Source organism: Ceratotherium simum, chromosome 15 (assembly GCF_057802395.1).
Source record: "Ceratotherium simum simum isolate JZ-2026a chromosome 15, ASM5780239v1, whole genome shotgun sequence".
Taxonomy (NCBI): domain Eukaryota; kingdom Metazoa; phylum Chordata; class Mammalia; order Perissodactyla; family Rhinocerotidae; genus Ceratotherium; species Ceratotherium simum.
In genome coordinates this window covers 16,217,210-16,239,338 of record NC_141914.1, presented here as the reverse complement: position 1 = coordinate 16,239,338, position 22,129 = coordinate 16,217,210, and the positions used below count along the sequence as shown (strand labels likewise).

The following is a 22,129-nucleotide window of genomic DNA, read 5'->3' as shown; positions in this document are numbered from 1 at the left end:
CAAGGTGCATGTTTCCTCTTCTGCTTAATATATAGACTCAATAGTCCGTGTTTCTGTTTACAAAGTTTCTGGAGTTTAGTTTAATTTTCTCATGAAAATACATTTTGAGGATATGGAATAGGCGACTCTTCTATGAGATAGGCCGTTTTTTTATGGGCAAAGAATTGTAATTAAAGTTATAATCTAATGAATGGAGGTCTCAAATAAGTTGGTCACTGAATTTGGGATAAAACACAGGCAATGTGGCCAAATTCCTTTTGGGAAGCCTGAAAGACACCTCAAAGAAACAAGGCAGCTACAGAGGTACATTGTGTTATTTCTTACTTGAGCAACTCTATGAACAACAGGGATTTATTTAATTATAGTTATCACAAAAGAGCATACATAGTAAGAGTGAATTCTCAAGCTTACCTGGCAGTGGTTTAATCAAAGTAATCCAATAGGTGCTGCTACAGGAAAGAAATATATTTGAAAAGGTGTCTGGTCAGTTTTTTCTATTTGATTTAATTTTTAATTTTAATTTTTTGACTAGGTAACAGTCACATGATTCAACTGTCAAGAAATATGTTTTATTATTTTTGAATTACTCACATCCTGAAGAGTTTTGCATTTGATGATGAGTTTCTCTATGGAATCAGGCCAGCATTTACCTGGGGGCCTTTTAAAAGTATTCAGTAAGCACTTACATTTTAACAGGCACTAAAACAATCTGTCCAACTTTTAACTTACAACCAGAGTTGCTAAAATTTCTGGTTTCATGACTGCCTTCATGATTTTTGCTGTATCTTCTTATTGCCTGTAATTTTCTGTACTTAATATTTTCCTTTAAAAACGACTCACTTAAAAAATATTTACTAGTTTGGCCTCCTCCCCAAGCACATCCTTGAAATCTTGGATATAAAGCACTAAATGTTTGCCTCTATACCTTAAATCATCTGTCTCTCTCTGAAAACCACCTCATGGCCACAGAGCTGTGCTGTGCAGATCCCCGTTCAAGGAAAGACTTGATGCCCAGATGACAGGAGGGTGGTCAGCAGACAGCCTCCAGCTGTCAGCTCCTTCTAGGTCAGGTCTGCCAAGGCCATCTCACCTGAGGTTACCTCCTCACGGGGCGGCCTGAACCTGGATTCTGAGAGAGGCAGGGGTAATAAGGCCGGGCCATTTCAGCCTGCTGCATGTCAACTCTGATCAGCAATATTTGCTCCAGAGCTTCCCCCCTGGAGTGGCCAAGTCTTTGTCAGGCCTGCTTTGTATTTTGACTTCCTCCATGCCCAGTGCTGCTTTGTCACCTTCCCTTCTTGAGTGTTGATTCCAAATAAACAACTTGTACCCCCATCTCCATCTCAGCATCTGTTTCCAAAGAGCCCAACCTGCAACACCATGCTTGAGGAAGTACTCTCCTAAATCATTTTTTTAGGACAAGTGTCAATAGGTCTTTATAAAGACTTTAAAATAAAGCATGCAATTTAAAAATAAAGGCAGTGAATAGGATTTTATGTGATTGAAGGCAAGTTGGCTTTTATACAAGGTGTCCAAAACTCTTAGTGCAATTTTAAGTCCTCTCATAAATGCTAGATGCACTAGCTATTTGGAAGTTACAACAACACAAGAACTATTCAGATGATGGCTGAAATCATGCTTAAAAATTATCTTAATGGCTTAAAGAAAAAGGAATTTTAAATTCCAGGACAAATGCTATTTTTAAAAAATGGAACTCAATTATAATCTTTTATAACTACATTCGCAAGCTAAGCCTGTGTGTGACAAAATCAAATACATCACAGAATTTTGATTCCTTTTTGAAATCTCCTGCGTATAAAGAAATGGGCAGAAGAGATGGGGCCGGCCCCGTGGCTTAGCGGTTAAGTGCGCACGCTCTGCTACTAGCTGCCCGGGGTTCAGATCCCAGGTGCGCACCGATGCACCGCTTGTCTGGCCATGCTGAGGCGGCGTCCCACATACAGCAATTAGAAGGATGTGCAACTATGACATACAACTATCTACTGGGCTTCGGGGAGAAAAAGGGAAAAAAAGGAGGAGGATTGGCAATAGATGTTAGGTCAGGGCCAGTCTTCCTCAGCAAAAAGAGGAGAATTGGCAAGGATGTTAGCTCAGGGCTGATCTTCCTCACAAAAAATTAAAAAAATAAAGAAATGGGCAGAAGAGAAACGGCTGGTCCATTCTGTAAACACCTGAAACTACTGTAACAGTGTCTTGTTTGAAATGCATAGGGATAACAATGATTACTGCTTCACATTTCATGATTTGGAAAAACTTTGTCTTACTGCCAGACTATACTGAATCTAAGTCAGAATACGTGTGACTCAGCAGAGCGCTGTTTAAAGGCAGTAACAAGGGATGTCTTAAAGGATAAATGGTTCAGCAAAATCTTATAATACTGAGATTGTGGTAAAACGAGTTAACATTCCTCTGAATACTTATTTAAACTTAAGTCTCCTGTGTCATCTCTCATATCTAAGCATTGAATAAAGATACTTGTTTCCTAAAACTTGCCCCATGGTAAGGATTATCTGATATGTTTGTTAAACTGACTCCCACATCCTTCCCCTAGAATAGAGGTTCCAATTCAGTTGGTTTTGTTCAGGCCTGGGAATCTGTATCATTAACGCAGTCCCATATGTTTCTTATATTCAGACAAGTTTGGGAAACGGCTAATTAAGATATGTACAATTATTTGAAACATCAAACCTTCTTTTACCTGTCATCCACTGCTGCTTTGAGGACTGTGATACGTAGTCATGGACGCCTGAAGACACATTTGTATGCGCCTGGCTCGGGCACTGGTAATGAGGCAACAGCATTCTGAATGTGTGGTCTGCTTAGCTTCACTCTGTTCCAAGAACAGACTATTCTCCAAATCCTGGTCAGCTGTGTGACAAAGCTGTTGGTTGCAAAGAGAACTGAGAGTTCCTGAATTGAAAAATTCAACTCTATCATCACTGCTAGAAAAGTACAGGTCTAAAAATCAAACAAATAAAAACGTGATCATTTTATTATTAGCTAAAATTTAAAAGCATTTTAAAATCACCACTGTACAGTTCTTAGTGCAAAACTACTGTAAGTGAACAGAAGTCTCTTCAGTGTAATCATTACTATTATTTTTGGGGGGGTAAACTTTTATTTAAGTATGACACACATACAGAAACATGCTTGAATCATGTGAATTTTTTCAAAATGAACACACTCATGTAAGCAGGACCCACATCAAGACTCAGAACATTCCCAACACTCCAGAAGTCCCCCCATGTGCCACCCTCCTGTTGTTAACCTCCCCTTCCCCACCATGTACAACTGGTATCCTGACTTAAAAAACCATATATTAGCTTTATGTTTTTGAATTCTATAGAAATGGAATCATACAGTATGTCTCCTTTTGTTTGGCTTCTTTAAATATTATGTTCGTGAGATTCATGCATGTTGTTGCATTAACTCTCATTTCTCTACAGTATTTTACAATTTACTTATCCATTCTTCTAAACTATCATCTAGGTAGTTTCCAGTTTGGGACTACTATAAATAGTGCTGCTATGAACATTTTGGTGTGTGTCTTTTAGTGAACATGTAGGTATGCATTTCTGTTGTGCATAGACCTAGGAATGGGATTCATACATGATTAGGTATTCCTAATTCAACTTTGTAGATACTACCAGAATAGTTTTCCAATGTGGTTGTACAAATTTACACTCCCACCAAAAATGTCTGACAGTTCCAGTTGCTCCACATCCTCACCAACACTTGGTATTCTCTGTCCTTTCCATTTTAGTCCTTCTGGTGAGTATGAAATGGTATAATACTGTAATTTTAATTTGCATTTCCCTGATGACTAGATGCTGAGCACCTTTTTCCTATATTAGTTGGCCATTTTGTTAGGTGCCTGTCCGAGTCTTTTACCCATTTATCTATTAAGATCTGTCATTTTTTTTTTTTTTGACTTGTAGGAGTTCCTTATATATTCTGGATACAAGTCTTTTGCAAGATATTTATTAGTGTTTATATTTTTGTTCCTACCCATTTTGAAGACTTCTATGTAATTTTGGTAAAAATGGTTATCTATTTCTAGACTCATCTTCTTAAACTTTGGCTCAAACTCTGTTTCTCAGTCTTGTTTTCCTTCTTAAAATAAATAAGTCATCACACTGCCCATGACCACCTTGTCTAACCAGTCATTTCTCCTTACTTTTCTTCTGGTTACTTTATCTCACATTCATTCAACCCAACTTCCTGGTTCTGAGTGAAAAGTGCCTACCTAAGGAAAAGACCTACAGTATCATTTACTGCAGAGAGACACTAGAATCATGAGGACTGGACTCTGATATTAAGCAGCTGTGTGACACTGAGCGACTTCTCTGGACTTTGATTTCCTCTTCTGTATTAATGAGGGGGTTGGAATAATCAAAATCCCCATTAATCTAAGAAGCTGCTTTACTTTCGGGAGTATTAAACCCCACATCTGCCTATTTATAACCAGAATTGTTATGCATACTATCTGCTCTTTAAAAAAACACCTTCTCTTGAAAAAGAGATTCTCTTTAAAAAACTCTTTTCAAAGAGCATCCTGATCCTTTTACAGAGTGCTTCCTTATTTTGCGTAACAATGGTTTTTCAGTTACTGATCGAATGATCTTCTTTTTTCCCCGGGGTTCTTAAGAAGCCTGAAGCAGTTGCTGGTAGTGCCCATCTAAATCTCTTGGCCATGACGATCATTTCAGTGCAGCCTGACCTCCCGAAGGCCCACACCTGAATCTCTTTGCAGACGGTTTTCTGTGGCCACCAGTGCCTGATTCACCTCCATGCATGTGCTGGGCATTGACTCTCCCTGTCTTTGTGGGAACAGCCTTCAAGCGATGATTGACAGGAGCTGGTTGTCAATGACTGATACAGTACTCTAGTTCCCTTGCACCCTGGGATAATTGAGGTGCACATTTTTCAATTGCTCCCAGAACCCCCCCGCAGCATTGTGCTCCATAGTCCAAAGTGTTGACTTGCTTGATAATGAACATTTTCATCGGCTTCCTTCAATTCTCTACTCCTCTACTCGTGTTTCCTAGGATCACATCCCAAATAAACTGCCTGCACTCTAACACTTGTCTTAGAGTAAACTTCTGGGGGAACTCAAACTCAGAGGAAGCCCATAGAACAACGTCAGTGGCATTTTATCACGCTCCGCTTGGGAAAGTTGGCACCTTTCTTTGTGCTCTTATATTGTAGCAATACATTAAAACTAATAACCTGAAGATATTGGGATATTACCAAACAGACACAAATTACCCAAACATTCTATAATGAATAAGCTTTCCTGTGAATTTTTAAGTATTTCTCCACACAAACTTGGCACTTGATAGTACTATAGAGTTGTTCATTTCACACTGCTTCTTTACTTCCTTGGAAATTATTAAAAATACATTTAAGGAAATAAAAAGTGTCCTAAGTAACATGTTGCTACATTAGATCTCAAGTCATTTGGCTTGCAAAATCATGAAGTACAGGCTTTAGTTCATTTGCCAAAATAGAGGTGAGTATCACTAATCTCCTTTATGTATATTTTTATTATTTTATTTTTATTTTTGTGAGGAAGATCAGCCCTGAGCTAACATCCATGCCAATCCCCCTCTTTTTGCTGAGGAAGACCGGCCCTGGGCTAACATCTGTGCCTATCTTCCTCCACTTTATATGGGACGCCGCCACAGCATGGCCTGATAAGTGGTGCCTCGGTGTGCGCCCGGGACGGGATCCGAACCCGGGCCGCCAGCAGTGGAGTACGCCCACTTAACTGCTATGCCCCAGGGCCGGCCCCAATAAGTGTATTTTTAGAAACCATTCACTTTTCAATTTAAAGTAATATTCAGAATGGTATGGGAATCTGTGTACTATATTTCCAAATCACAGTGGTACATGATTGTAGAAATTTTTGCAGTCTATAGTGAGGGCCCCAATTCAATTTCATGATCTCAAGTAACAATCTATAAAGAAAGGGAGAAACAAAAAATTTTAAAGTTCATACTGAAACCAATAAGTCAAAATACAACACTGTATGTTGTTTTCTAGCATGTTTCTGGCATGTTTTCTAGTAGATCTTGCCACACACATACACACACAGAGAAAAACGTTAATTTAAATCCACTTTTTATTTTTTCATAGATTTTAACAATTATACACAACTTTTAACATAAAGATAGTGAAATCTCAAGGATAAGGAGGCGATATATACGGCCTCGTCTATTCGTTCTTCAGGATGGAAGGAAATTTCCAAAGGGTACAATGTGTAAGATTTAACACTGGAAAAATACATATGAAACTTGTTTAACTGGCTGCACTTAGGACCAGGCACAGCATAATAAATATAGAACTGCATTATCTTTTTAAAAGATTGTTGTAACTTTAACACATTTTTACTAAAGAAATATGATCAATGACCAATCTGAAATTCCACAACAAATAGGTGAAGGGACACTTACAATGAATATCTGAGCGGTTTCTCTAGCATCTTCACATCCATACATCAACAGTCTTAAAACGGAGTAAGAAAGTACATTGCAAATTCAGAACAACAAGAAACAAACTTGGTCAAACTTTCTTCATCGTATCATTCGTTACTATCGCAATCCTAGTTTGCTGGTAGGTGTAAGGTCGGAATAAAGTTTTTGAAATCCTTTGAATTTCCACTGGTCTTGGGGCCTCTGGGTAGGAGGCCACACTGGAAGCAAACTGATTAAGCAGCACCATTAAGTCCACATCTCAACAAATCGTTGCATAATTTTTATCTTCCAATATTCTGAAAGGTTAAAAAAAGCCGCGTGGAAGAATACCTATCCCATAGAGCAGGCCACTGAAAGAACACGCAATCTGCAAGGATTTAAACAGACTACAGCTGAATCCTCCACTGACTACATCTTTCCTTAACAGACCAAAAGAAATACATTACTTAAAAGTTTAAATAATAACATACTGAGGCATAAAATAAATACTTTATTTATGCTATCACACTTGGGTATTTGAGACTGTTAGATATGTTCACATTCCCTTTCCTCTTCCCAAAGAGGAAGCAATGGTACCAGCACTATTGGTCAGAAAGAGTGAAAGGAAAATTGCTGCTCTCAGAGCTGTTCTCCAATGTGCCTTATTATACAAACACAGAAATTATTATTTTAAAACATACACTTACGAGACAGGGTGAAATGATCTTTGTTCACATACCCAGATTCTGTTATCAGCAGATACGAGAATTAATTTCATCCCTATTACAGAATGCAAACTGTTGTGCTGCTGTGGCTACAGATAGTCTGAGAAATCTTTTGAGCCAATGAATCAAAAACCACATGAAAAGTAATATTTTCTACAATTGGTAAACTGGTTGTTCAAAAATTCATTAAGCAAACCAAAATGCAAACACGTGACACATGTCATTATCTTGTAAAAACATAATGCCACTCTGGCCCCAAGAGTCACTACAGCCCAGCTGGTCCTTAAAGGTGCAAAAGTCTTTAAGCACGACTAAATATCTTCTCTGTCGCATTTTACTGCCCATCCCACCACCACATGATTCTTAGAAGCTTAGGCTTCTAAGATGTGTGAGGAAAACAAAGAGGGTGTGATGTGGATCAAGTTCTCGGTGATTGTTTTAAATGTAATTTTAAAAAGAATTTCCTAGTAATGCAGTAGAATAATCCTTGATACTGAATTTTTCCTAGTGATATAAAATATGCTTTAACAAGATGATGTTAATCTAAGTTTGACCACCTGGCTCCTTTTTCACTTTTTTAGAAGGTATTGATTCATATAGTGTGCTGAACCCCGCAAATGCCTGTTTTAAAAACAGTATAGTTCCCAACAGTTTCCAAGAAATATTCCTGATTTACACTGGGAGAAGCAATGCATAATTGGAACATTAATCATTCATGTTTAAAAAAAGCAATTATTTCCTGCAAAGCAGTTACTTAGCAAAACGCTAGCTGCAAATAATCTTATCACATAGATACTGAGTCATTTCACAAAGTACCTGTCAAAATGTATAGAAATCTGGCCTTCCATTCTAAATCCATTGCAAAGAGAGTACATGCAGTAGTCCTGTTTACAATTTAACGGCGCACGAGGAAAGGGCAAACCGAGGACAAGGAGGGCTGTGGCTCCATGTAGGAGTTTACAGTAGTGTAGCCATTGCATATCATGTTTACCACATTCACCACTTCGGAGAAAGGATCAGGGAGGCCCTTCAAACACTGGAACAAAGGAATGTTTGTTTATATCAGACCTACCAAATAAACAGGGAAACAAATGATAACACGTAGGCACTAGTCTCAAAGCTCCACAATAAAGAGGCAAAGGATTTGAGATGAGAAATTTAGGAAAATATACACATATGAGAGCTTGCTGAGGAAAAGGAGGAAAGAAATCACAGTTCTAATCTTCAAGGCTACGGAATGCATTCTGCATATCTTCAAGAAGTTGTGCATAGTCGGCCTTGATCTTTGCTTCACCATCTTTCACTGGGTCCTGAAAAAAGACATTACAGAATTCAATTTACCTTTGGAAAATAATTTTCAAAATATATAGTAAGTTACTTATATTTAATATACTTTGAGTATTGGGTTAAGTGAGGTATACTGGCAAAACACAGGCAAGAGTCAAAATTATCCTTATTTTCCTTTAAGGGTAGAAATGTATAAATGGAGTAATACTCCAACCAAACAGAAGACAAAATTCCAGTTTTGTATTTTGCCTGCTAACTGTATTCAATGACCAAATGGATTTGTCCTCAACCATACCAAAATACTGGGAAATTATGCAGCATCACATATTAGATGCATTCCACTGCATGTATATGATAGTTGGAATTTAGTCAAAACAGAATTTACTATTCAAGGTTTGGTAGTAGCACATTGGGACAGGGAACTAAAATTTTTAAAATAATCTTAAAAGGCACCACATTTAAAATCCTTATGGAAAGCAACTTAATTGAGTAATATGTATAAACGAAACTTTAAAATATTTAAGCTCTCTGATCCAATCATCCCCCTCCTGGAAACCTATACTAGGAAAATACACAAAACCAACTACATGAACAAAGTTATCCATACCAACAACTGGAAATTTCCTAAATGCCTAAGAATAGCAAAATATTACTCTCCAGCCACAAAATAATATTTAATGACATTAAAAAATAACTGGGGGCCGGCCCTGTGGCTTGGTGGTTAAGTGCGCGCGCCGCAATGCTGGTGGCCCGGGTTCGGATCCCGGGTGCGCATTGAGGCACCACTTCTCCGTCCATCCTGAGGCCGAGTCCCACATACAGCAACTAGAAGGATGTTCAGCTATGACATACAACTATCTACTGGGGCTTTGGGGGGAATAAATAAAATCTTTAAAAAAAAAAAAAAAAAAAACTGGGATGTTAATATGATACAATGTACATGTAAATAGAAAAAAGATATCACCTTTAATCACACTACCCGAAATCATCACTATTATATTGTTATTGCAGATATTTTTTGTATCTTCTTCCTATGAATATGTATAACTTTTAAAAATCAAATTTGTTTCAAACTACATATGGAATTTCTTTGCAACCTGATTTTTTTCACTCATTATACCATAAGTATTTCCCCATGTCTTTGGATTCTTTGAAAAAAAGATGTTAATGTCTTTGTAATATTCTTGCCATAACGTACATGCCATAATGTGCTGTTGGCTCTGTTCACTCTTGGATGACATTTAAGAAGTTTAATAAACAACCTTTTATATATATCCACATAAAAAATCTCTGATTATTTCCTTGGGTTATAGGTTTTGAAGTGGAATGACAGGACTCAAAGGGTGTGAATATTTTTAAATTCTTGATATAGTAATGCCTATTTGTACAGATTTATTTTCAACCTATAGTGTAAACAAACACTCTATATACAAAGATACACATTCAGAGAATCATTCTCAATTTCTCAATAGATGATTAATAAGTATACTTGGATGTCATGACTGGGAAATAATTAAACACAATTTAACTGATCAAATATTTTATTTTTTTATTTTTTTATTTTTTATTTTTTATTAAAGATTTTATTTATTTATTTTTCCCCCAAGGCCCCAGTAGATAGTTGTATGTCGTAGTTGCACATCCATTCTAGTTGCTGTATGTGGGACGCGGCCTCAGCATGGCCGGAGAAGCGGTGTGTCGGTGCTCGCCCGGGATCCGAACCCGGGCCGCCAGCAGCAGAGCGCGCGCACTCAACCGCTAAGCCACGGGGCCGGCCCATGATCAAATATTTTAAAAACAATCTTACACATTTGAGCTTCTACTGACAATTTCATTTATCTATTTATTTTGTATACTTCCAAAAGAATGAGAGTCCACTGAAAAGTTAAAAACGATGTGTAATAGCACACTTAAAAGAAGTAAACAACAGAAGGCATTTCAGATAAACATGGGGCGTAGATGTTAATATGTACTTGAGGTAAGGTAATTGCTGCTCAGCAATGATTTTAGTTCTAAATTGCCTGGCAATTAAGACAAAAGGGAAAACACGTCAGCATTTATTTTAGACATGACGTACTATAATTTTTATCACTAGAATTCCTATTTGAACATAACTTTGAGGTCTTTTCTGGTTTTACATAAGCTGAGCAGGTGTGAAAATGATAAATGCACCTTTCACACAACAGGTTTGGGACTCAAATGATTAAAAAAATTAAAAAAAAATTTTCCTACTAGAAAACGTTACAGTAGAAACAAAATATACCTTGAATTTCATGGAGGAAAGTTTATAGAGGATCTCCCCCATGTGCTCTCGGATGATGGACCACGTGATTTTATTGTCACTCTGAGCAGTGGTTTCCACAGCTCTACGGGCCATATCATAAAACGCAATCATGTTGGACAACATCCCCACTGTCTTGTAGAATGGGCAGAACCTAGGGTAAATGAAAGTCAAAATAATTAACAAAAACAAAATCCAAAGCAGGTTCAGACTTTAAAACTTCATCTATAAAATAGCAGAGCAGTGGCTTCTTTATTTAAATATCCAGACTACTTATATTTATTGGATGATACATAAGGAATGAAAAGACCAATAACTACTTAACAAGAGTTTTTAGACAGAAATGTCTCAGGATATGGGGTGGATGGATAGATGGAGACATGTATTCTTTTATTCATTTTAAGAGTGATGCTTATTTTTATGTTACAATAATCAAACAGGAAGAACAATGAAACAGTATTGCCACAATCTAATGACTCTCTGGGGATTTGTTTTTGTACTAACCAGTTAAAGGAGTAACCCAAACGGTAAAATAAGTGAGTTGTAAAAAATCCCCTATGAGAAATGTAAATCAAAACAACACTAAGATACCACGCCCGTTAGAGTGGCTATAATCACCAAGACAAAAAACAACAAATGTTGGAGAGGATGTGGAGAAACAGGAACCTTCATACACAGGTGGTGGGAATGCAAACTGGTGCAACCTCTATGGAAAACGGTATGGAGATTTCTCAAAGAATTAAAAATAGAGATGCCCTATGATCCAGCCATCCCACTACTGGGAATCTATCCAACGAACCTGAAATCAACAATCCAAAGAGGCTTATGCACCCCTATGTTCATTGCAGCATTATTCACTATAGCCAAGAAGTGGAAACAACCTAAGTGTCCCTTGACGGACAATTGGATCAAGAAAATGTGGTGTATATATATACAGTGGAATACTACTCAGCCATAAAAAAGACAAAATCATCCCATTTGCAACAACATGGATGGGCCTGGAGGGTATTATGTTAAGTGAAATAAGCCAGAAAGAGAAAGACAAACACTGTATGATCTCACTCATATGTGGAATATAAACCAACACATGGACAGAGAAAACTGTATTGTGGTTACCAGAGGCAATGGGGGTGGGGGGTGGGCACAAGGGGTGAAGGGAGACATATATATGGCGATGGACAGACAAAAATGTACAACTCAAAATTTCACAATGTTATAAACTATTAAAACATCAATAAAAAAAAATCCCCTATGAAAGTACGTTAAGGAATAATGAATAACAGCAAAAGCAGGAAACTGCAATTGCCTACAGTTAATAGTGTCTCTTTCCCTGTTGAAGTGTTCATGTACAGTTACCCATACCTTTATTTTTTGTGAGGAAGATCAGCCCTGAGCTAACATCCAATGCCAATCCTCCTCTTTTTTGCCAAGGAAGATTGGCCCTGAGCTAACATCCGTGCTCATCTCCCTCTATTTTATATGGGACGCCGCCACAGCATGGCCTGACAAGCGGTGTGTCGGTGTGTGCCCAGGATCTGAACGCTCAAACCCCGGGCTGCCAAAGCAGAGCGTGCGCACTTAACCACTTACGCCACTGAGCTGGCCCCTACCCAGACCTTTTAATGATGAAGACACACAGGTCAATATTCCACTCGGATCACATGCATTCTCATCAACTTTCCGAAACATTTAAACACACTGGCATACACAATTTCATGCACCCTATTACACTCTTCCCAAAGAATTTTCCCCTTGTTATCTTTGTGTGGGTAGTTGCTAGAGCTTAAATTCTTGATAAGGATTTTTGAGCCTTACTAATTATATTGTCATATTTTCTGCTTGTCCTACATGCTGGTAACCTTTCTACTTGTTCAGTGCCCTCTTCAGTCTTATATGGGGCCAAATATGATTTGAGGGAGAAAAGCTAGCCTGTGATGAAAGGGCTCAAATTATCTAAGTTTAAAAGAAATGGGAACCTTAAAGAAGCCACGGTAGTAGCAGAGACAATAATGAAAAAAAGCAAGCACTGGGCAGGGGCAGCAGAGGTTGGTGGGACGTCTAACAGGGACTTTGGTAGAAAGAATAGGGCTCTTAGGAAACAAGGCAGGAAGGTGGAACATAATTATTTAGGAAGAGAGCAGAAGGCCCTGGCGGTGGTAAGGGGTAGTGCGAAAAGCTTCTGAAGGAGGCAATGACCCCCAGGTTCTGCACACTAAGCCAGAATTAAATCAAATTGAAGATGGTTGGATAATGAGTGAAAATACTGTCACAACTGGAAAAACGAGCAAAATCAAGACAAGAGGAAATATTAGATCGTTAGATGTCTGCTATGAAAATACAAAATAAACCTATATATTGAGTCAGAGTATGTCTGTATGAGGAAAAAAAAAAAGGTTCTTAATGGGTAGGTAGCTCCTTCTTCAAACTCAACAGAAAATCCTCAAAGAAAGAAAGAAAATCAGGTTAGGTTACCTGTCATAAGGAGTATATCCATTTTGTTGTAGGAAATCATCTTTGATAAGTTTTGCTACCTCCAGAGTAATTTTATCTGTTTCTGCTAGAGAAGCCTAGAAGAGAGAAGAATATATTTTTAGAAATTTACTTCCCTAATGTGGGACCGATGGTTGTAATCAATTAGCAGGCAGAAACTATAATCAACACACCATCACCTATCATTAATAAATTCACTTCATAACTGCTTTTTGATTGATGTTCTTTTTCTATTGTGGTAAAAAACATTTCACATAAAATTTCCCATCTTAACCATTTTTAAGTTTAGTTCAGTAGTGTTAAGTATATTCACATTGTTGTGACATAGATTTCCATAACTTTTCATTTTGCAAATCTGAAACTCGATATCCATTAAACAACTCTCCTTTTCCCCCTCTCCCAGCCCCTTGTGACCAACATTCTACTTTCTGTTTCTATGAATTTGTCTACTTTAGATCCCTTATATAAGTGGAGTCATACAGTATTTGTCTTTTTGTGACTGGCTTATTTCACTTAACATAATGCCCTCAAGGTTCATCCATGTTGTAGAATGTGTTAGAATTTTCCTTCCTTCTTAAGGCTGAATAATATTCCATTGTGTGTGCAGGTATATATACATATATATACCACATGTTGTTTATCCATTCATCGATCAAAGGACATTTGGGTTGCTTCTACCTCTTAGCTATTGTGAATAAGTGCTGCTATGACCACGGGTATACAAAAATAGCTTGACGTTCTTTTTTTGAAACACTTTCTTCTTCACATCCTGGCTTGCTATCTTAATTATTTGAATTCTCAGTCTTAAGTTTGTTTCACAAAAATCTATATAGCCCATAAACAGTTAACTTTTTTTTTTTTTTTGTGAGGAAGATCAGCCCTGAGCTAACATCGACACTAATCCTCCTCTTTTTGCTGAGGAAGACCGGCTCTGAGCTATCATCTATTGCCAATCCCCCTCCTTTTTTTTTTTTTCCCCCAAAGCCCCAGTAGATAGTTGTATGGCATAGTTGCACATTCTTCTAGTTGCTGTATGTGGGACGCGGCCTCAGCATGGCCGGAGAAGCAGTGCGTCGGTGAGCACCCAGGATCCGAACCCGGGCCGCCAGCAGCGGAGTGTGTGCACTTAACCGCTAAGCCATGGGGCCGGCCCCCAGTTAACTTTTTTTTAACATTACATGGTGTTTAGAATTGTGCAAATGCGAAGTACAGTAAGCACGTACTTATCTATGTCTGAGTGCTATTTTATTGGTATTGCTGTTACAGAGCTTCACTCTTAAATATCACTGCCTCAAAAGCTTTAACTTTTGCAGTCACCCTATCAGCCTAACAAAGACTTCTTGGGAACTGTGGGAGACGGACAGGCCCAGTGAGCTAACCGGACAGGCCCAGTGAGCTAACCGCAGTCTTGTGTTATCTATGTGCACTAAGCTCCTTAGAGGTAAGGACCAGGTCTTGTTTCTTTCCTTTCTTCTTCTTCTTTAATCCCTTTTATCCCTAATCCTCTCTTCAACCACAGGTAAATATTAAAATGTGTCTTATGTAATCTTTTTATTTGCATAAATTCAAGTGGAATGTGTATTTTATTTTGTACTTGTATTCTTAATTACGCAAAGAAGTCTTACTGTGTCTTTGGTACTTTGTTTTTGCGATCCATCCATGTTGCTGTGTGTCACCTAGTCTGCTGCCTCCAGCTCTCGTGTAGTTCTTTTGCCCCCAGTAAAGGGCACTTAGATTTCCTCTAGCTCCCTACCACCACACATTCGTCCATTTAAGGTCCTGTTTGAGAATTTCTTTTGAAATAAATATCCAGCAACAGAACTGCTAGCTCACAGGGTACACAAGCACGTACCGTCAGGCTACTCTCCACAATGCCAGCACCAGATGACACTCCCCCCAAGACCACACCAGTTCCTCTAGCCCCACAACACTTGGCATTCTCCAGCTTGCTAATATTTGCCATTCTAGCCAGTGTAACATGATATCTCGTTGTTTGAGCATTTCCCCACATGCTTGCTAATCTTTTGTGTTTCCTCTTCTATAACCTGTCTGTTCTTTCCTTTGCCCATATTTCTGTTGGGGTTCTAGTCTTCTTGTTTACTTACAGTTCTTTTGCACATTTCCATCAGTTTTAGACATTGCAAACTTTCTCTCCCAATGAGTCATCTGTTTCGTTACCTTGACCCACGGTAGGCCTTTGCTGAACAAAAAATCCTTACTTTTTAGGTAATCAAAAAACTTTTTTTTGTTTTGTTTTATTGCTTGTGCGTACAGAGGTTTGTTTCAGAAGTCCTTTTTCAACCCTGGATCACAAAGATATTCTCCTAATCATTTGTTTTTTATTAATTTGAAAGTCTTATCTTTCACATTTAAATTGTTAATCTATCTGGAGTTTACTTTTGTATGTGGAATTAGGCAGTGATCCATTTTCATTTTTCTCCAAATAATAAACAGTTTTCCATCACCATTGACTGAAGCAATCCATCCTCCTCTCACTTGAACTGTGGTACCATCTTTGCAATATCAAGGGTCCATATATATACATGAGTCTGTTTCTACTTTGTTCCGCTCATCTATTTGTTATTTCACCAATACCACACTGGTTTTATTACAGTGGTTTTGTATTGATATCCAACAGAAGAAAAGCTCCCTTTTTACTATTCTTTTTTTAAGGCTTCAATCTTTGTGGTATCAAATCAATTTAGAATGATTACGGATTTGCTCAGAAGATTAAACCAGAAATTTGACTGGCATCACGTCAAATTTATAGATTAAAGAGAAGTGGTATCTTTCTAATAAGTTTATCCAAGAGCACGGACTATCTCTCTCTGTTTTCAGATATTCTGTTTCATTTATTAGTTTTAAAATATTTTCCATAGAAGAAATATATATTTTTGGTTAGTTTCTATATTCTAGCTTTTGTTGCTATTGTGGACACCTTATTTTTAATTTTATTTTCTAATTGGTATTGCTAATATAGAGAAATTCTCTTGATTTTTTATGTTTATCTTGAATCTAATCCCTCACCAAACTCTTGTTAGTTCTAATTGTTTCTCTGTTAATTCTGCTATTTTTCTAGTTATATAAGCACATTATCGACAAATGACAACATTGTAATCTCTTTCTTTACAACTTTGCCTTTTTCTTTTCTTACATCACTGGTTAGTTCCTCTGGTATTTGATTGAACACAAGCAGTAATCGTAGGCATTCTTGTCTTAATCCAGATTTTTAAATGGAATACATCAGAAATTTTTTAAGTAAAATGCTTTCCCCAGGCTTTAGTATACTACTTTTAACAAATTAAGGAAGTTCCCTTCTATTCCTTGTTTGTTAAGAGATTTTTAAAAATCATAAATAAGTAATTAACTTCAAATACTTTTTCCATATTGGTTGAGATATTCTTTCTCCATTACAGTAATTACATTGGTGAATTATAATAATAGATTTTCTGTGTTGCACTGTATTTGCATTCCTGAGATAAACTTTACTTGCTCATGATGTATTATTTTATTTTTAATATGCTGCTGGGGTAGGATTTTTATACCTACATTCATAAACAAAATGAGCCTAGAATTTCTTTTTGTATTGTATTTTCTTTGTCTGGTTTTGGAGGTCTTCTGTTTCTAGTTCCTCTTAGAGGGCCACAGTACTCATTTATAAATAATGAGTATTTAATACGTGCAAGCTATCTAATAATATTATCCTTTGTTGGAAAAACACTAAGAGGTGACTTTATAAGATATAATAAAAACAACAGAACCAGACAGAGAACTCTAAGGTTCTGATCGGCACTGCATACTATCTGATAAGTCATTCAATTCTGGCATTTAACTTGGCTAAATTTAATTGCACTATACTCATCTGAAACATCATCAAGATACAGAGAGAAAAATGTAAGTCATTTGTTTAGGGTCATGTAACTAATTACTGAAGGAATTAGAACTAGAACCCAATACTTATGATTCCTAGCCCTGGTGCTCCTGCAAAAATGTATGTTAATAGATCTTACCTCTACCACCTCTAATTTGGTTGGCGATGGGTGTGTTCTATTTAAAGAAATAAAAGTAAATCAAGTGTTTCTTTTTCATCTACAATATAACCGGGACCATGCTAAGTGCTATAAAGGACCAAAAAGAATGCAAAGGCCCTAACAATTTAGTCACTTCTTTTAACTGGCCATTGTGAAGTACAAGTCCCTCCCCTGGAACTTGAGCAAGCTCTATGGCTGCTTTGACCAAAACAATAAGACAGATGCAATGTTATACTAGTTTTGGGGCTCAAGCTTAAGAGGCTGCTGGTTTCCATTTTCTCTCTTAATACTTACTCTGAGAGCCCTGAACTGCCACACGGAGACACTACATAGAGAAAGAAATGCCCAGCCAACCCCTAGCTGTTCTAGCCACGCCAGCGCAGGCACAAGACATGTGAGGGAAGAAATTCTCAGATGACTCCAGCCTCAGCCGCCATATGACTGCAACTGTCTGAGGGGCCCCAGGCAAGATCATCCAACTGAGTCCATCAACCCCCAAACCACGAGCAATAAAGCACTGTTCAAGCCACTAAGTGTCAGAGTGGTTTGTTACTCAACCATAGATATCAAAACAATCATCATCTTTCATCTTCCACAACACAAATAGGTCCTTATCTGCTGGATAAAGGAATAATCTAAAATTCTATTAGTTTGAAAAATATTTAACAAATACTCACTTTACTAGGCAAGAATCTACACATGCGAGGTACTATCTGTCCTTATAACGCTCCAGTGTAACTCACAGATCTGTCCTCTATGTGATTTAACACCTCACCTTTCCCACAAGCTGCACAATTTCCGCCAGGTCTTCTTCTTCCTGCAGAATCTCCTTAGCTTTGGTCCTCAGAGGAACAAACTCGGTAAAGTGTTTGTCATAGTACTCGTCCAAGGCACGCATGTACTTGCTGTAGCTGATCAGCCAGTTGACAGATGGGAAATGCTTACGTTGAGCTAGTTTCTTATCTAAGCCCCAGAACACCTGATTTAAAAATAAAACAAAAAAATTACAATGATTTTTCTTTTTTTTTTTTTTATTTTTTTTTAAAGATTTTATTTATTCATTTTTTTCCCCCCAAAGCCCCAGTAGATAGTTGTATGTCATAGGTTCACATCCCTCTAGTTGCTGTACGTGGGACTCGGTCTCGCGTTGGACGGAGAAGTGGTGCCTCGGGGCACGCCCGGGATCCGAACCCGGGCCGCCAGCATCAGAGCGCGCGCACTCAACCGCTAAGCCACGGAGCCGGCCCTACAATGATTTTTCTTAAAAAATTAAAATAAAAAAGTATTGAAGTATATTTGTTTAATTCTATAATTTTTTGGTCAAATTATATATCTTTTGGTATATACAAAGTATAATGCAAATAGAATAAAACTTGCAATTAGAAAATATATTCCTTTCAGTTTCAGGATCAGTAGTATCTACAAATCAAATTCAAAATTTATCTGAATTTTCTTACTAGTGTGTCAAATCTGATAGCAAAAAGAAAAATTAATTGACTCTTTTGAAGATTATGGTGTAATATAAACAAACAAACTAGAAAATGCCTATTGGGATAGAATAGATACTTCACTTTGATTGAAAACTTCTAAATGTTCTAACTGAATCCAATTCTCTATCATTAAGGGCCAATCCAATAAGATCTAACAGTCATTTTTTTGAGGCCAAACATTCACATATATTTTATGCATTCCTAACTTTGCTCCCCCTTTCCCTGCAATTTATAAATCAAAATTTTAGCAAAGGTTAAAGACCTTGAGAATTGTAAATTTAACCTCTGCCATATCTTTTTATCTGATACTGACAGAGACATAAGCCAATACTCTGTCTTACCCATATGAATAATACATATACTTATGAATATATCAGCATTTATTTTCCTTACTATAGCCCTGATTTGTATACATCTTTCATTTAGGCTTCTTTTAACGGCCAAGTTGGCTAGCTATCCACTGAGAGTCATGCCGTCCCTGGGAAGCAGCTGCGTAGGCAGAGACTACATTTGCAGCTTTGCCTTCATCTGGGTGTGGCTAACAGAGTGAGTGCAGTGACTGCCTCTGAGCCCAAGCTTCAAAAAACGCGTGTGCCTTCTCCACAGTTTCCCCTTGTGCCAGCCACACACAGACGATTACCAGGCTAGGTGATGGTGGAACCACGAGATGGAAGGGGCCCCGGTCTCTGAATCACTAGCGAATGGAAAAGAGCTGCCCTCTGACAGGATTATCTGCCCTGGACCATACTATGAGGAGAAAGAAAGTTCTACCGGGTTTTTGCCATTATGCATTTTTGGGCCTGTTTCTACAACTACGGTTACTCTAACTTAAAGGTAGTATTACTCTAACATTACTAAAACTTTGGTACCCCAGATGTATTTTCCACTTATAGATACTGAGTGTATTATAAATCCTAGGTAAAGAGCTAAAAAACAACAGAAAGTATTAAAGGCTCTCAGTGATAAGAATGTTCCTAAACCAGATTCTACCATAGCCTACTCTTTAGTGACTAAACTAGATAGTTCGCGATGATTGAGAGAACATCAGAGCGGGGCAGAGGTGAGCGTAGAGTGGGGGTGGGAAAGCTCCAAAGTCGACCACACTAGGAAAAGATATACCTGAACAATACCAAGAGTAGCAGATGTAACTGGATCAGAAAAGTCACCACCAGGTGGAGAAACCCTAAATTTAAAAGAAAAAAAAAGTCATTAGAAATGCTGAAGAAAAATTACTTGTATATGCAAGTAAAATTTTTTTGGAAAGTCAATTTTAATGTAAATAACTTTAGAACTGACCTCTGAAAAGAAAATCTTACACAAAAAAAATTAAATAAAAACCAGAACTAAGTTGCAAATAAGAATGATAACTACCGAACACCTTCTGGTATGAGAAATGACAGAGCTACTATGATCAGTTTCATTATTCTAATCAAACAGATGAAGCAGGAAGGAAGGAAAATCTGAGAACAAAGAGTGGCTTTACGTAGTGACCATGAATCTTCACTTTGTTTCTCCATGATAAAATCTTACCTTAACATGTCTATAATTTTCTAAGTATTCTTAAGATATTGTGACTTTAGTACAATAAATCAGTTAAGTCAAATCTATGGAACCAGAATATGCAGAGATGACCTAAACACATGCATTTTAAAGAGCTTCTTGGGTAACTGAGTACAATCTTGGTTAAGAATCACTACCCTCAGAGGAAGCTAAATATTTTCTCTTTAAAATAAATGAATTTTTTTTTTTTCTTTTCAAAAGTAAATAGTTAGGTACTTACGCTCCTACAATGCTGACACTTCCTTCTCTTTCAGGATTTCCAAGACATTTCACCCTGCCTGCTCGCTCATAGAAAGAGGCCAGACGGGCACCAAGATATGCAGGATATCCACTATCTGAAAAACGAAAAGAAATTTAAAAAGAGAGGTTCTAAGCTAGCCCCCAATATCCCATTGGTCTTGCTTACACAATAAGTGATACAAACACTTACCTGCAGGCATTTCAGCTAAGCGACCAGAGATTTCTCTAAGGGCCTCAGCCCATCTAGAGGTAGAGTCAGCCATCATACTGACGTGATAGCCCATGTCTCGGAAATATTCTGACAGTGTAATTCCTGAATTGGGAAGAATATCACAAGTTATAATCCTATAATGTAGAATCCCGACTCTTTCACCCTGAAGCAAACTTTAAAGAAGTAAGTACATGAGGTCGTCTGCTAGCAGTTCACCAAAATCTGTTCTTCCTCCTCTTTTGGACACACAGCTGAATTATATTTCCTAGCCTCCTTTGCATTTAGAAATGGCTGTGTAACTGACCTCTAGCTAATGGAACGTAAGTCAAAGTAATGTGTTCCATCACTAGGCAAGCCACACAACTTTCCATGCTCCTTCTTCCTTCTGGCTTACTGAGATGGAGAGGATTCTGAGTAGCCCTGAAAGTCATGAGTGGAAAATGGAAGAGCTCTTTCAGCCTGGGTTCCAGCTCAGAATGTCAGAGGAAAGAAGAGTCCCTGGGCCCCCTGAAATAAACATCTATTATAATGAGCAATGATAAGTTTGGGTTTATTTACTGCCATAACCTAGTCTACCCTAATACAATATACGTTTTATTTATTTATTTATTTGGTGAGGAAGATTGGCACAGATGTTAGTTCACGGCCAATCTTCCTCTAGTTTATATGTGGGACACCACCACAGCATGACTTGATGAGCAGTGTGTAGATCTGTGCCTGGGATCCGAACCCTCGAACCCTGGGCCGCCAAAGCGGAGCGCGCAAACTTAATCACTATGCTGCGGGCCGGCCCCATATAACATACGTTTTAAAAAGCAGAAAAAGAATTTTTTCCCTATTCTTTGCTGAGATAATTATGTCTGAAATTAATTTTCAATGTAGCATTTGTCTATAGGTCACACACACGCGTACCAAAAACCCCTCAACTAATTAGCTTGCTTGGTTATTTTTCAAAAGTAACAATGTTATAAACATGAGTAATATCTTAATTATCCAGATCATTCTGCTATGCAGACCAGGTCCTGTCTTGTAAAATCACATACAGTAAACCACTCAGAAGAAGCAAATACACAGAAAGAAGTCCTGGGTTCTAGTTCCTATTCTGTCATTAACTTTACCAAAGTAACTTCATTTCCCAGTGTGCTTTCCTAATCTGTTCAAAGGGAATAACTCTTGCTCTATCTACCCGTACATATCAGATGAAATGATACATATAAATGCCCTCTGAAAAGTACAAACTACTATGCAACTCTAAGATATTAGAAATGTATAGTTCTTGCTACATTAACGAGTCCCAAAATCTAATGTCCTGATTCCTTTATTATACTAGTAAAGAAA

General features: G+C 37.7%; 1 protein-coding gene across 2 annotated transcripts in view; it reads right to left on the bottom strand.

Moving 5' to 3' along the window:
- Nucleotides 1-6,127: 6,127 nt before the first annotated feature.
- Nucleotides 6,128-22,129, bottom strand: part of ATP6V1A (ATPase H+ transporting V1 subunit A) — a 61,232-nt gene continuing 45,230 nt past the window's right edge. For both annotated transcript variants that reach the window (XM_004436570.3, XM_014792240.2), the window contains exons 9-15: nt 20,771-20,893; nt 20,561-20,675; nt 19,900-19,963; nt 18,066-18,269; nt 13,242-13,336; nt 10,752-10,923; nt 6,128-8,511 (exon numbers count right to left, since the gene is read on the bottom strand). In XM_004436570.3, the coding sequence (XP_004436627.1) occupies nt 8,419-8,511; nt 10,752-10,923; nt 13,242-13,336; nt 18,066-18,269; nt 19,900-19,963; nt 20,561-20,675; nt 20,771-20,893 (866 nt within the window). In that variant the 3' untranslated portion in view covers nt 6,128-8,418. The remainder of the gene's footprint in view (nt 8,512-10,751; nt 10,924-13,241; nt 13,337-18,065; nt 18,270-19,899; nt 19,964-20,560; nt 20,676-20,770; nt 20,894-22,129) is intronic.